The sequence below is a fragment of the Haliotis cracherodii genome, unplaced genomic scaffold (assembly GCF_022045235.1).
Source record: "Haliotis cracherodii isolate W230 unplaced genomic scaffold, xgHalCrac1.p SCAF_47, whole genome shotgun sequence".
NCBI lineage: Eukaryota > Metazoa > Mollusca > Gastropoda > Lepetellida > Haliotidae > Haliotis > Haliotis cracherodii.
Genome location: NW_027266305.1, coordinates 394,409 through 411,696, shown reverse-complemented (window position 1 = coordinate 411,696; position 17,288 = coordinate 394,409). Strand labels below are relative to the sequence as shown.

The 17,288-nt window shown below is 40.3% G+C and overlaps 1 protein-coding gene across 2 annotated transcripts; it reads right to left on the bottom strand.

The window, feature by feature from the left end:
- Positions 1 to 496: 496 nt before the first annotated feature.
- LOC139441884 (uncharacterized) lies at positions 497 to 16,636 on the bottom strand. Of its 2 annotated transcripts, none has more exons than XM_071222633.1 (3): positions 16,517 to 16,636; positions 6,099 to 6,871; positions 497 to 3,612 (listed from the first exon to the last, which is right to left on the bottom strand). In XM_071222633.1, exons 2-3 carry the CDS (start codon positions 6,825 to 6,827, stop codon positions 3,418 to 3,420), a joined length of 924 nt encoding a protein of 307 aa, XP_071078734.1. In that variant the 5' UTR covers positions 6,828 to 6,871; positions 16,517 to 16,636; the 3' UTR covers positions 497 to 3,417. The 2 variants fall into 2 exon arrangements, with proteins under 2 accessions (XP_071078734.1, XP_071078735.1); XM_071222634.1 differs by having other exon boundaries at positions 6,099 to 6,861.
- Between the last annotated feature and the right edge of the window lie 652 nt (positions 16,637 to 17,288).

Genomic DNA, 17,288 nt, shown 5'->3' with positions numbered 1-17,288 from the left:
CCTTTCCAAGGCCAGTAGTTTATGCCTCATTGGTCACGGGAGTCTTCTTGATACATTGGTAAGTTTGAAATACAAGTCTCATTGATGTGTCACCTCAACCACGAATTACCAACAATAGTTGTTGGTTGGTTGGTTGGTTGGGTGGTTTGTTGTGTAACGCCACAGTCAGCAATATTCAGCTATATGACGGCGGTCTGCAAATAATCGATTCTAGACCAGACAATTCCGTGATTAACATCATGCGCATCGTCTATTGCAAATGAGATACGATGACATGCATCAACAAAGTCAGCCAGCCTGACCACCCGATCCATTGAGTCGCCTCTTACGACAAGTCTAGGTTGTTGGGGACCTATATTCTTACCCGACATCCCGACGGGTGTCCTGCACATCCGGTCAACAAGCTTTCAAAGTAATATTTTATGGATTAATAATAAACAAGTTTATCGTTATCCTTTTGGTTTATTATTTCAGAACTAAAACTTTACACATTCAGTGTATAAACATGAATAACAAAACACATATTATGTAGATCTATCACAAGTATTTTAGATGTTATGAGCATTAAAATTGTCATGATCATAGCTATTAGTGGTACACAATTTAGTACACTTGCACATAAAACTATGTCCAAACATAAACGTCCATTTATATAATTGGCAATTTCTGTATCAGGTCAATATTGTACAGTAATAAATTAAATTTTCGTAATATATTTTGTTAAAAACTTAATGTACACAGAAAAATAATCATGATTTTCAAGAGACGTAAATATGATGTCATAGACCATATGATATATACATATGTATGTTTTCAGGACGTTTTGATTGGAATCTGCTCCAACAGTGGAGGTAGCGGACCAGACCGGGGATCTTCAGATTGTACAGAGCATTTCACATGACGTCCAAATAAATACGTGAACAATACTTGCACATCAAATTTCACAAGTATGGACAACTAATGTTGCAGGTATGCAGGTAATTAATCTCACTATGTAATATCACACTTTTGTTTTGAGGTGGTCCCTTATTAATAGTTTTTGCTTCAACATGTAACTGAATAGTACACTTGGCGTATATAGAATTTCAGGTGACAAAACACATCAATTAACCGTTATATATGTTTTACACCCTTGCTACCTGTATATCATGTTAAATTAATGAATGTTTTCCCCACTGGATTCATAGTATTAATGTAACTTTTTTCTGAAATTTAATTTAGTTGTCAAGGCCTGTTGTATACATGACACTTTTTATGAATGGCAATTTCTTTCATTCTTTGTCACGACGTTTTTTAGAGATACTTCTTACTCCTTCATCAGGTGAATCGTTCATTTGATGAAGCAGCAAGAAGTATCTCTGAAACGTCGTGACAAAGATTAAAAGAATTTGCTATCTATACAAAGTGTCATGTATTCAGGTTCATCTTACTTCTAAATGCCTGTTAGAGACTCTAGGTGTGTTGTAGTTTCCTCTGTCGTCATATCCATCATTGCATTAGTCCAGCAGCGTTTAAGATTGTATCTGCTTCTCGGGGAGTGTTACATGTTACTAATTTACAATTTCAGAATGTCAGTCGTGACATGGAATGTGGTATAAGGGTCGCATGCCGTACACATCAGCAGTTGTGGATAACAAAACAAAATACAACTTATAACAAAAACAGTAACGTGCATACCAAGCATCCATATCATTTGATGTTTTGTGGTCCACTTCCAACGTAATGTTAAAAGTAAATGTTCTTGGCATAATTCTTTGTTTTTTCAAACGATCTTTCAAATTTCATTTTTAACGAATACAAACCATAAAAGGTAAGCCACAATGACATGAATTGTTAAAACGTGCTCGGTTTTCCATACACTATTGCCTCAGATGGAGTATTAAGAGTTTCATTAAGGACCATATTGCGACAAAAAGAACGAAATGCGTAACTATATATATATATATATATGTATATATATTCATAAAAATAACATTGGTATAAATGATCAATGCATTATGAGACTTGGTAATACATTTAAAATAATATGGTACATATACGTGAAATGGTATGTTATAGGTTTCTTCATAAACAAAAACTGGTGACCAGAATCGAACAGAGATCATTGTTATCGTGGTTCAACACGTCTTGTCTCGTCATGTCACGTCATACCATGTCTTATTTTCAGTTTTAACCATGCCATCTAACGTCAGCATCACGTGACTTCTTCTGTCAAATTACGTCACATAACGTCATATGCCTCGTCACGTACATGACGCCACGTCACTTTGTATCACTTAACGTCTCCTGGGCACAAAAATACGTAATACACCTTCACGTTACATTATGTCATATACTGGTCACGTAACGTCACATGTCCCTGCCTCATCACGTAACGTCTCCTCGTGACAATGTCATCCTCACATACGTCGCGTCGCCCTGTATGATGTCAGACACTCTGTATCGCTATATCCTGTATTGTCACAAGACTTAACCCACATGGCGCCTTTCGTTTCAACTCTCCCAATAATCAACCAATGGTCAAACTTAATTCACCAATATAATACAAATATAAATGTAATATGTAATATATCAAAAGAAGCTCTTTGCAAACACAAAAACACATTAATATGATTATAGATGAAAACATTGCTTGCATGTTGAAAACCCTCTTTACTGATTGCCAGATCTAGAAGAAAAAGTTTCAATCTAAAACAGCGAAACAGCACATGTATACAGATAATGCTATATGGTAGACGAAGCACCATATATAAGGTCAGGTTACTGAAACCTGTAAGCACCCATAACGAGGTTTGATTCATACGATAAAGAGGATGCAAGGCTCTACGGCCTTTCTGGTTCAGGGCTTCACATTGTTATTAGCATCCTGTGCCAAATTGCACAATCGCCTGTTAAATTAGCGTGACCAGTCTGGATCTAGATTGAACAGGAGCCCACACCAGAGGAGAAAGGTTCTTTTGGTATGTCCTGTTCCAGAACCGCTTAGGTTGGAGATTCGCCCAGGCCTTAATATTTCTTAAATGATTTTATTTGATTTCACGTATTTCAAGACATGTCACCAGGCATCCACATATCAACCCCTGGCAACAATTTTATATTACCTAAACCTTTCAAGAAGAATTTACCCAACTTAAGGTCAAAAGGTATTTCCATTGTTTTAAAATTGGTAAGATATCGATTATCTTCTTTCATGCGTGTGTAATGCCTTTAAGCATATAATCTGAAACATACATATACTGATCGAAAGTAGTAAGGGAACGGCTAAAAATGAAATCATTTAGAACTGAAATGTATATTTCAATCAGTGATCTTTTATGTCGTGAAGGTTTTTAAATTTACATATTCATTGTTATTTCTATACATTCCCTTTCTTATTTCCGTCAGTATATTATGAAATCATTGCTGCTGCCGCTGTTCTCAGTCCTTGAGTCCATTCCTCTCGATGTAAAGTCCGGACACGTGGTTATTGTTTACGTTAGGCATCGGTTCTGTTTTGATGTTCACTTTTTGATCTGACCACGCCACACTGGTGCAGGCGCCTTGTGTGGTCAGCTGGATGCTCGTCGTACTCCTCTCCTTCCGGTCCTGATCCAGGGTTGTCTCCATCAGCACCTGGAGAACAGGAAGATGGAGGTGTTGATGAGACAGTTGCATGGGTCAGGAAATACGTACAGGTGTCTCATAGTTGAACAGGTTAATCCAAGGGGTGATACAGCAAATATGATAATAAACACGTATCTTCTATCTGTTCGGTTCTTGTAATGAACAGCTGCTTTATCATTTGTACTTTTTAATGTATAAAATAACATACTGAAAAACTAAATGTTGCCACTCATAAACGGATTAACTCTGTCTTGATACATGTAATAAATATTTAATTCCAAACATTTTCTTCCATGCCGCCGTGGTTGAAGACTGCATTCGTTAGCCTTCAGTGCAAATTGTATGGGTTCGAATCCCTTTGTCAAATCACGCTTTTCCAGAAAAAAAGTTCTGTCAATGCCATGTGGTGAATTCCTAACAATTCAGTTAGTTACAGCCCGGTCACACACAAAGGAGCCTTGATTTAATTATTTAATTAATGGAGGTGAAAGACGAGCAGAAATACGCCGACCCGTTCCAACGTATGATCGACTTACAGGAAGAAAAGGGACAGGGGAAACGTTTTATCTTGGCTATGATAGCGTCGAACAAGGGAGGGAAAAGCAAGGGACGTTTAAACGTAAGAACGGTAGCTCAACGGATTAAACAAGACAAAAAACGGTAAAACGTGATGAGGGTAGCTACAGCGTTCCACATCAGGACCACAATGGATACAACACGAAACGTTTTACAGGGGATAACGACAGCTAAAGAGGTCGACATCAGGATCACAACAGATTAAAGAAAAAACGTTAAAACCTAATAAAACGGTAGCTACAACGTTCCATGTCAGGGTCTCAACGGGTACAAGATGAGACGTTAAAACGTGATAACGGTAGCTACAACGTTCGACATCGGGGTCTCAACGGATACAGCAAGAAACGTTTAAACGTAATAATGGTATCGACAGCGTTCCACATCAGGATCTTAATGGATACAAGAAACTTTTAGACGGGCGTGTGTTAGCTGTAGCGTCGGACCAGATTGTTAAAAATGTCAGTTTTGGTATTGAATGGCAGCGTTTGAGATCAGAACCACGCCATTTTGATACAGCCTATTGTTGCCCTGTTTGTGTGTAAATATAACACGTTTGTATTTCAAACCCGTATAATATGCTCGGGAATGTACATACCACCTGTGTAAAGAATACTTAAGAAATATAGTCTGATTTCATCGACGTTCCAACTAAGTATACGTATAAAGATGGCCACATTGACAAAGACTATCTACATGACAAAACATTAAAATCATTATAATCTTATATCTACTCTTCATCATACATGTCATATTTCAGGAAGCCGATTAACATTTTCAACCTGTTCATGTCAATGATGGTGTCAGTGTGTTGTTGGGATGGACAAATCCTTATCAGGAGCGCAGCTGGCTGTTGGAGGGGTTGATGGTCTGATCTAAACTAGCAGTGGGTGTCTGTAACACCCGCACATGTTACTAATCCACAACGTATACTGCAGCCAGATATCAAAGAAATCTTCGGGTTTTATGTTCCCGAACCGCTAGGTTGAGTCCTGTCCTTTCAGATTTCGGAAATGCTCCATAATCTTTAGATTAGAGTAAGAGGGATGATTGAAAAGTTCCAAACCTCACATAGAAGGAATTGCGAAGTAGCAAAATAATTTGTTCAAATAACTCAAGTGTTTGTGGATATACCTCCATGACATCGTGTAATGAACATAACAACAGATTTCACTATTACCCAATTCCTTCTATTTGAGGCTTAGAACTTATCTATCAACCGTGGTATAAGCCTAGATTGATCATTTACTTCTCCACCCATGTGCATGTGAAACGAAACATTCCCTAAACAGATTCTGTTCGCCATCGGAGATCTCGTGCGTCATAATATGGGGTAACCATCCATCATGATGCTGACAAACCAAGGATCGCGATAAGGGCGAATATGTAATTCGAACCCACAATCAGCGGATCCTGGTATCACTTATGAACAACTGGATTCGAACCAACAATCATAAGTTCCTGGCGTGCCAAAGGGACGCAACTCAGCACACGAATTGCGGCACTTGAGACTACTGGGCCTCCCGTGCCCCGACCCGCCTTCCTTTTTGACGGTGTCAAGGATCAAAAACATAAGGGACGCCTTTAAGTTATTATATGCATTATCAAAACTAGACCCGTGAAGATCCGGGGTAGAATAGGTCATCAGCAACCCAAGCTTGCCGTAAAAGGCGACTGTGCTTGTCGAATGAGGCGACTAACGGGATAGGGTGGTCAGGCTCGCTGACTTGGTTGAAGCATGTCATCGATCCCATTGCGTCGATCGATGCTCATGATATCAATCCATGGATTGTCTGGTCCAGACTCGATTATTTACAGACCGCTGTCATATAGCTGTAATATTGCTGAGTTCGGCGTTAAACAACAAACCAACATCACCAACAACCAACAAAACTAGCAAGAGAATACTTAAACTCACTGACCTGCACTAGAGACATTTCCTCCTCATCCAGTATCCCCCCGGACTCCAGGGACAGGAAGGCGTTGTGGAAGTCATCCAGCAACACCAGGTACGCCACTTTGTCGTCCGACTTCTTCTTGAAGTACACCGGTAGTTTGCCTTTAGGAACAGACAACTTGGTCCGGATTTCGAAATCTATCACTTGGCATTCTTCCCGTGCCAGAAGCTCGGCGCTGGCCTTCCATGACGGTCCGATCTCGATCTGAGAATTCACCTCCCACGGGATGACCTCCTTGAACACCTCCCCCTTCATCTTGCTCACGTTCATCGTGTTGTCTCTGCCGGCACGGAACTTGACGAAATTTGTCGGAAGGTTTACGTCGATGTTGACGTTTCTGTCGATGGTGTAACAATTCTGAAGCTCCACTGCAATCCATGTCGTCGTCTCCCGCTTCCCGCGGAATGAATGCACCTGCTTGGTCTCCGACTTGTTCTCATACTCGCAGCCGTACAGGGAGACCCATCGAGACCCGGTGGTGATCTCACCCCACGCAGTCTCCACGCAGTTGTTTGTGGGGCGGAGTGAGAACTTCATAATGTTGTGTTCAATGGTAAGAGACTTCCAGTCAATCACGGCATAGTAATCCCCGGGGTCAATAAAGATACGTTTCACGAAATTGATACTTTTCTCCAATTTGCGCCAGGCATACTGTCCCAATACGGTGTCAAGCTCCAGAATTTTCGACGCCATCTTGGATTTCTGACCAATTCACATTTATTCGACCCTGCAACAAACTATAAACACCATCGATCACAGTCGCAACGTAAAAATATCAGTTCTTACCTTAAACGTTTGCTTTAATAATTGCTACACAAAACACTGATTAGGGGTAAATATTTTCATCCATTGAACCATACTTGACACTGCCAACTGTAAATCGTCAGTGTGCCAGGAAATTACCCATCCTAGCTATGAAAAAGATGGCTCACCCACCACAGATAAGAGCAGATAAGTATCGTGATACGTATCGGATCGCAAGTCGGTGTATCGTCCCAGCCATATATGTGCGTGTGCGTGTGCGTGTGCGTGTGCGTGCGCGTGCGTGTCAATATGCGCGTGTGTGTAAATATAACAGCACTGTCCTGGAAAAAATAAATCATTTCACCCCGACACCTGTGACAATATATATGTAAAACAACATAGCATGATTGCTCATCTTCCGGCAGGTATAATTCAAATCGTTCAAATACCACATTGTGCATCTGCGTCGTATTGGGTGCAGCCAGGGACACTATATAGACTCCTTTGTGTAGTAAGTGCGAAGTACATGTAAGTGCTAAGTACCCAGGTTACAAAGCGACAAGGCCCCGTCACATAAAGAGCACATTACGTCTAGGCCCATCTTCCCGAGGAAAGTGAGTTAACTGACTATAAAAGTCCAGTTTCCACCCTTGCCGAACTAGGCTGGTATTATGGAGTTACATTTTGGCTGGACTAAGGAGTCTATGCATAGTCCAATCAAAATCGTGCACCGAAATCGAAATCCGGTTCGTTGAGTGTCATGCAGATTTCGGTCGACTTCAGGATTTGCAAAAGATGTGCACCGCTAAATCGTTGTCAACAGATATTTTCTAAATCTTTTCATGTTATAAATCAAGGTGCTCACGTGATTTGATACACTTCGCCATGTAAGGCTCGTTTTATCACTATAGAGATCTTGATTATCAATCAGATCGTCTTGACTGGACGACACCGTTTTGTTTGAAACAAATGCAAGTGATACGAGAGGTTGAATCTGATTGGTCAATAGGAGAGGCATAGAAAGGACATAACTCGTAATAGCCACTGGTGGCGCTACGATCGAGCCCAGGAAATCTAGCCTAGTTCGGCAAGGGTGGAAACTGGACTTTTAAAGTCAGTTAACTTACTTGCCTCGGGAAGATGGCCAAGCCTGGGCTGGAGACTGCCACCAGATTGGTGACTATCGTATATTTATGGATTTGAAAATCTCTTCAATAAGCCTATAGTGGGTTGTAATGAGCTTCCTGATAGGATATGTTGACTGTAAATCACTGTAATTGACTCTCTGGCTCAAGTTGATCAACTGAGTTCGACACTCTTCAGGGTCAAAATTAGATATGAGTCCCTACTGGCAACTTTAGTTTAACTGGCAACTTTAGTTTATTTACGCGTCATAATTCATTACTGTGACAATGTTGATTCTACAATAACTAGTCATACTGTTGCTACTACTACTACTACTACTACAACTACTACTACTGCTACTATTGCTGCTGCTGCTACTGTAGCTACTACAGATACACATGTTGCGTCTATGAAGTCCCCACTGCCATAACTGGCAAAATGTGTTTATTTACGCTTCATAATTCATATTTACGATAAATGCTGCTTCTACAATTACTACTGCTACTGTTGCTTCTGTCGCTGCTGCTGCTGCTACTACTACTACTACTACTACTACTACTGTAGCTACAACAGATACACATGTTGCGTCTATGAAGTCCCTACTGCCATAACTGGCAAAATGTGTTTATTTACGCTTCATAATTCATATTTACGATAAATGCTGCTTCTACAATTACTACTGCTACTGTTGCTTCTGTCGCTGCTGCTGCTGCTGCTACTACTACTACTACTACTACTACTACTACTACTGTAGCTACAACAGATACACATGTTGCGTCTATGAAGTCCCTACTGCCATAACTGGCAAAATGTGTTTATTTACGCTTCATAATTCATATTTACGATAAATGCTGCTTCTACAATTACTACTGCTACTGTTGCTTCTGTCGCTGCTGCTGCTGCTACTACTACTACTACTACTACTGTAGCTACAACAGATACACATGCTGCTTCTTCAGTAACTAATACTGCTCCGCTGCTGTGACAACTACTACTTCTGCTACTGCAGCAACTACACTTACTATTGTTACTACTGCTATACTTATGTTATTACAGCTACTGCAACTACTACTGACACAAATGCTGCGTCTACTACATCTACTGCTACGACAACTACAGCTACCAGTACAACTACTAACAATGCATCATCTACCACGTCCACCGCAGTAGCCACTGTTACCACGGTAACAGCGTCGGCATAGGTAACCAACACAACTGAAAAGAAAATTAGATTAAATTATCAAATCAATGATTTTTTTTAAATATTACTTTCACAAAAGGCAAATAACTCGACATGTAGGTCACATCTGTCCACGGGAGCCACGTGATGAAAGCAGCACGGTGGCAATATGACCGGAGCATCCTCTGTAGTTAATAAACAGCATCGTCAACATCTACAGTACTCCTGCATCCTGTCACAACAGCTGATTCAGCATACAACACGAGGTTAAAGCTCCACGCTACACACCATGGTGAAAGTGTGTTTCACTGTCCATGAAACATCTGTTGCAGGTTTAATATTCAGATCCTGAAATAGCACAAGTGATACGTCTGAAGTATTACACACGTGGTATTTACAACCCCTTCATACAGCCATTGATTCGTTACATGGATTCTTCACCCTTTCAAAAGCGTCCATATACTCCTATAGCCCGATGACATTACAAAATGCACTACAGTAAACTACGGTTATAACGAACTAAAAGGGACCAGAAATTTTACTTCGTTATAACCGTAGTTCGTTATAAGCATATATACAGCAAATGGCCGGGGCCAAAAAAACAGTTCGTTATATCCAACAGTTTATTATAAGCGTGTTCGTTATAAACGTAAATAAACACAATATATATGTGTATGATAAATTTACGAAGCGAGTGTTCGAATTATTGTCTAAATTTATCCTGAGCCAGCGCGAGAGTGAGTGAGTTGGGTTTAACGCCGCTTTGAACAGTATTCCACTTATATCAAGGCGTGTCAGCTTCATGTGATGCAGGTCTCAGAAGTTTACCACTTCGGTGAAACCAACGAGCACGGGTGCTGACAAACCTAAAAGCATAATCGGCGCAAATCAGGACTCGAACCCACGATCATAGCTTCCTGGCGTGTCAAAGGGACATAACCCTGTTGAACCAGAATTCTTGACATGATGTTCATGAAATCGCTGTGACGTCATCATATTATGTTACGTCATTACACATTGATGTCTGAATGTCGTCAGCAGCCATGACTTAGTTGGTTGGTTGTTTAACGCCGAACTCAGCAATATTACAGCTATATGACGGCGATCTGTAAATAATCGAGTCTGGACCAGACAATCCAGTGATTAATATCATGAGCATCGATCCACGCAATTGGGATACGACGACATGCATCAACCAAGTCAGCGAGTCTGACCACCCGATCCCGTTAGTCGTCTCTTACGACAAGCAAAGTCGCCTTTTACGGCAAGCATGGGTTGCTGAAGACCTATTCTACCACGGACCCCCGAGCATGTAATACAAAAAATGTAATATTAAAATGCACACTACATACACACTAAAATGCACACTACGCGTACGCACTAAAATGCACACTACATATACACACTTAAATGAAAACAACGTGCACGCACTAAAATGCACACTACATATACACACTAAAATGCACACTACGCGTACGCACTAAAATGCACACTTCATATACATACTAAAATGCACACTACGTGTACGCACTAAAATGCACACTACATATATACACTAAAATGCACACTACGCGTACGCACTAAAATGCACACTACATATACACACTTAAATGAAAACAACGTGCACGCACTAAAATGCACACTACATATACACACTAAAATGCACACTACATATACAAACTAAAATGCACACTACGCGTACGCACTAAAATGCACACTACATATACACACTAAAATGCACACTACGCGTACGCACTAAAATGCACACTACATATACACACTAAAATGCACACTACATATACACACTAAAATGCACACTTCGAGTACGCACTAAAATGCACACTACATATACACACTAAAATGCACACTACATATACACACTAAAATGCACACTACATATACACACTAAAATGCACACTACGTGTACACACTATAATGCACACTACATTTGACACTCCACGATTTACGATCACCCAAATCATACTTATCATCCGTAACACTAGTAAGCGTATGTCATGAATATGAACAAGATATACCGACAAAAAGGTGTCAGATTTAAAACTACCAAAAACATTTATACTATGAACAGATTAATTTAAACTTCATTGAAAGCGGCACCTCTTACAACATGATATCCTACAGCGCTGAAGCAGCATTGGGGTCAATACTGACAATAGTGTAACAGGATCTGGATCCCAGCACGAACTGCGAATATCTCCCATACACACTGACATTTACACGTATGGAATGTCAATGATACGACTAATTATAGGCTTGTGTTAAGTACTTGGTAACAATCAACGGACAATAAAACGTCTAGGCTCTTATAATGACGTTAGTAAACACTAAATTAAGCATTACACACAGCATACATGGAGCCAGGGAGATTGCTTAAATTGTTTGGGTTTTTTTAGTTAGCAATATCCTAGCCAGATCATCCGACCTGTAAATAATCGAGTCTGGTCAGACAAACCAGTTGTTACCATTATGTGTAACGTTACACGTAGACTAAAAAAAGCCTCTGAAAAAATATATGTTTGAGGGAAACAAATAAAATTAAACTGAAGATTACATCAGTGAGATGGGAGATTCCTGAACCTGAGGCAAATCGAATGCAATACTACAGCTATCTCTCCAGGAGATGCTGGTGACACGGCCCGACGTTCACCTAGAGCGAGTGTGCGTGCGTGCGTGCGTGCGTGCGTGCGTGTGTGCGTGCGTGCGTGTGCGTGCGTGCGTGCGTGCGTGTGTGTGTCTGGGTTGTCTAATTGCCACTTTTTACCTGTTTTTAAAATTAGACGGAGCAGGTTGATACCAATCTAGACTTGCTTCATCTAAGGTTTTTTGCATTACAGAAAGGGCTGGTCGGAAGGGAACATCATGTGGTTCAGGGAAAATGACGCAACAAGATAAAAAGAATATATCGGAAAATTGAGCGGTTTCATTGTTACATATGCAAATACAAAAATGCATCTGACAGTAACATGGACACTTGATTTTGAGGAAATAGATAATCAACCACAAATCTATTTTATGGATAGTTGTTACACATATCCAAAAATATGACAGAAAAAACAAAAGTAAAAGATGTGAATAGTAATTAATCACAGCTTTAACATATGGCGGCCTCCAGTGTGAATTCAGTGAGTGAGTATTGTTTTAGCAATATTCCAGCAATACCACGGCGGGGGACACCAGAAATGGCCTTCACACATTGTACCCGGGTCTTCGGCGTGACGAGCGAACGCTTTAACCACAAGGCTACCCAACCGCCATCCAGGGTGAAGGTCAACGTCATTGTATACGCTCGCTGCACGTGAGGATAATGGTAACACAAAGCAGCAGCCAGAGAGCATTCATTCTCTTTGTGTTTCAGGAAAGTGTCCCGAAACAGGCTTCAAATAGTGTCTACATCTGGGGGAATCAGACCGGTTCCTCGGCCTACTGAGCCAAACATATTTGGATAACCCGCTGCTCACCCGTTTTGAACAAAGAAACCTGTTTGACTGGCTTGTTGATTGTTCAACAATTGATCAGAACCCTCCTCCCGCCCCCTGAGTGTTAACAATGCTTGATGCGTTCCTCGCGGACAGGCATGTCTATAACTGTGAAGACTTCCATAAAATGATAAGATGATGCGACGTGAAGCCTAACAATAGTGAATGAGACTTGTGTTTTAGAGCGAGAAATGAAGAATAGAGATCCATTGAAATATTCAATATTCAAAGAGGACGATACACGTTAACATTGGAATATTCAAAAAAGACGATGCAAGTAAACATACTGTGATTTACACAAATTTGTAACTGTACGCTTGAGTGTTCTAACATGTATGCCAGTATTCATAGTCAGTGTATATCGACCGAACTTGTCACAACATTAATTTGTCATTTATAATCATTTTGCCATGTCGTTGACGATTCGTCAAACATTGACGCAAATTATATAGCCATCCAGCTCAAACTATAATTAAATAATAACATTGTTTATGAAATAATTAGCGAACATGTATAGTATACTTTATGTGAATCTGGTGGACCATCGGCGTTATCTCCCTTTTATATGTATTGTCAAGCAAAGGTGTCAACAATATTTTTTATCCCTGAACATCTGTTACACGTGCTTGAACACAAATCAGCCAAACTATCCGCAGACGCTCCATCTCTGCGACCACGGAATTCTGGGATATGAAACGAGCTCCTCGGTTTATATTACGTTTATGTCCTAAATGGAATAACTTGGATCTGTAGAGAGCTTTGGTCATTTTTTCCAGCTGACCAACCGATTCCACGTGAAATTATATTTACATCTGTCTGGACCAAAAAAACTGAATTTCAAATGAAACGTATATGTAATTTATGATACATTTTTTTATCTACGCAGAAACATCTGAGAAAACAATATGTGAAATGCTGGACTTCCTTATTGATGACTTTTACGTATATTTGGGGGTAAGACTTTTAGGCAAGAACTACGCATCCCCATGGGCATGAATTGTGCTCCCCATCTTACGGATCTGTTTCTAATTGGTAAAGTCAAAACAGCTAATTCGGTCAAGAAGTCTAACTTAAGCTTCATGTATATCAATGATCTGATATCGTTCAAAAACAATCAAATAGCCAATTCCCTTTTACTGATTTACCCACCTGAACTAGACATAAAGGAGACCAGTGAGGCCGCCTCATCTGTTTCATATTTAGATCTATGCATAAAGATTCAGAGTGACACTGACTGTATGACAAGAGGGATGACTTCAACTTTACAATAGTCAACCTTCATTCATGTCGAGCAATATTCCAGCAGCTCCAGCCTTTGGTGTTTACATTTCACAACTTTTGAGATACAATCGAGCATGCTCTTTCTACCAAGATGTCAAAGAGTGTCACATGGCTCAGAAGTTTGTTGATCAAGGTTACAACATTCAAGGCCTCAGTAAAGCTTTCAATAACCTTTATGGTAGACATCTGGAGGTCATTTCCAAATTTGATGCATCAGTGATACAAATGATGTCCGACTTGTACCATATGTTCCCATGTTTTTTCAGGTGAACAAGTGACTGACCTTTGCATGCATTTGTGACGGGTGCCACGGGTGAGCCAGGATACACTGACCATTTCGCGAACACCTGGTATCATGACTATATATCTGATAGTGATTCATAAACACATGCTCATGATATAGTCGGAATCGTACAATCGACTCTGCTTTATGCAGAGATTTCTATTGGATATGGAAAGGGTGGTGTTGCTTTAATTAATTATTTATGACACCTGTTTACGTAGTACACTATTTTATAAGGACACCTTGGACACACTGGATACATAAAAAATATGGCGTCACTTAACAATGCATTGACGTCATCAACAACAATGACGTCATGTGTTGCCCCTAAAAGCAAGAGGCGAATGATCAGTTATTGTCAAGTATTACTGACGTAAAGTATTTCATAAATATAATGAGGGACTATTTGTTATGTCACGGTGGTCGCGGTAAAGATGTGATTAACGGGGTTAACAAATATGGCAGTATGCATATTTCTTTAGATCATGCATCAAATGTTGGCTGGCTGTCCACACAAATCTTTAGGTTGCAGCATGTTCCATGATCATTCCTTATGTTAACTGATGTCGGATATTGTTACAAATTGACATTTGTATGTGCAATTGTCAAGACTCGATTACCTATTTACAAGCACGTCTTATCGATTGGTCCGTGGTGTGGGAGTAGCGGCCATTAATGTCCGAGTCCCGTGATAGGATTCGAACCCAGGACTTTCTAATCCGAGGCCGGACGCCTTGTCCACACGACCAAAGAGGTTAACCCCGTCAGCAAGCTGACAAAGTAAGGATGTCATGCGTGGGATGACTCCACGCCCTGCTCCATGGGCATAGCTGACCAGACATTTTGACCACCCGATTCCCATTTGAGAGGCACCAAGAGATGATGACCAGAATCCCCACGACGGGAGGATGGAGAACATATAATGGAAAGGGGAAGGCGTAAGTGTGTGTGTGTGGGGGGGGGGGGGGGGGGGGGGGGGTGGGTGGGTAGGTGTTTTAAGATATGGTCAGTGAAAGGGGTGTAGGGTGGCCACGTTATGATAGACACAAGAATGATACATAAGAATAAGACTATACTCTCTGGTAGGCGTGTTACACAAGCTGTTGACATCAGACAGGCTGTGTTTCCGGATGACAGACTAGGCTGTATACAGCATAGAGATTTAAGGGATGGAGAGTACACGCATCGTGTCACGCATCCCGGGCAGTATGTAGGCTGGAGGAACCTATTTTCAACACTTGTTCATAAGTCAACGTTAACATCTAAACCGGCTGTTATATGAAGAGACGCAAACCAGACCGAGCTTCAAGCATTAATAGACTGATGAAAATGACAGAAAGACTCAAATAGAATGATGTTTGGTGATTTTAGCTAATTATTTGAAGGGATTGTTTTGCCCATAAGATTTACTAATACCAGCTACATAACAATGTTCTCCATAGTTATTAAACAGCTGTTTGATAAAGGTACTAACGCCTGTATCGAAACATTTCATTGAAAATATAAAGACGTTGAAATCTGTACGTCAACACTGACATACTACAGCTTGTAAATGTCGCTTACGAGATGAATAAAAATGATGAATATGAAAAATGAACATTCTCACAGAAATTGATACCTATAGTATTCAGTGTCAAAGGGGATGGATGATTTTCACACGCAATCGAATGTAATTTGCTTCAACATGGCTACCATATGCTGAAAATTACCATAAATTACCATTTGTATTATCGTTTATCACAAGATATCTGGAAAATATATCATCTGTAACTGAAATACGATACATGTCTACAGTGTAGGCGGTAGAATTATCATTCGCGTAAATTGTGAACTTGAAATAGCATATCATCCTGCACATGTTGCAAGACATAAACTGTTGTAATTGACCAGTCAATCCGTGATCAGGATAGTCTTAATGTCAATGTTCATTCGTTGACACGAGGTTCAGAGACAGCGTTGACATTTCCACCGACAACGTCGCACACGACTGCTGCCACTTTCAGTTCCAGACGGATACTGCTTCAAGAGCATCCCGTTATGTACATGGTGTATACGCACAGATGCTGGTATACAGATACAAACATACATATGCTTACACAGCATGTGATAAACCTGTTTTCAATAAGCTAAATGTTACTTCATAATGAAGCATTCTGCTGGCAACAGTGCTATTAGTATATAATACATCAGTGCATGTATATTACGACAGCTATATATACCATGTATATACACACATATGTTGGTCCCTGTATGGTGACAAAATGGATCTCACCTGTTGGGAGCCTGCCTTATCGATCCTGCGGATGACCCTTAATCCAAGTCGGTGTTCAGTCCACTGACAACACGTGCAGTAAGAACACCACACTCCCGAAAGACGCTGCTTCAAAATCGCGATCAATTATTTGGATTTGTGCGCATGCGCGTCATCTATGTCGGCTCAGCGGGATTTAATACCTACGTTTATATACATCTGGTGTATAGGATGAAAGTTATAGTTTGTTTCAGTGTTAGAAAGTGCTCTATGGTCTGTTGACTGGCATGTTTTAAAAAATCGATATGGTGTATGGCAGGGATATGTTTTACTACTTGGCCCTTTGAGGCGAAGCGAATGAAAGAGTGAGGCCCGTGTACAACACTAGAATGCCTTTGTTCTGTAAAGTAACACAACTGTAAACGTTAATTAGCGAATTAATATATTAGTAACGGGGTCAATTGTTGATTTGACAAGCACTTAACGTATGTGAAAATACCAGCCAAGAGACTTACTGCCAGTCTTACTTTACATATCACGCATATATTTATTCGTATTTTAAGTATATTTCATATTTTAATGTAAGTTTGAAATATCCTGATACTTTATCCTCCAGCATAGTTATCTCGGAGTAGTACGGTACATAAACTCACATAATTTTATCTTTTCAAATGAACGTCCGAAGAAATACTGGTCTTTCAAGTTAGTAAGCGATTGTGGAACAATTAAAGGGAAACGTGTTCGACGGGGTTACGGTAGGCGCGGTGTATTGTACCCCTCCGGCAATTAACCA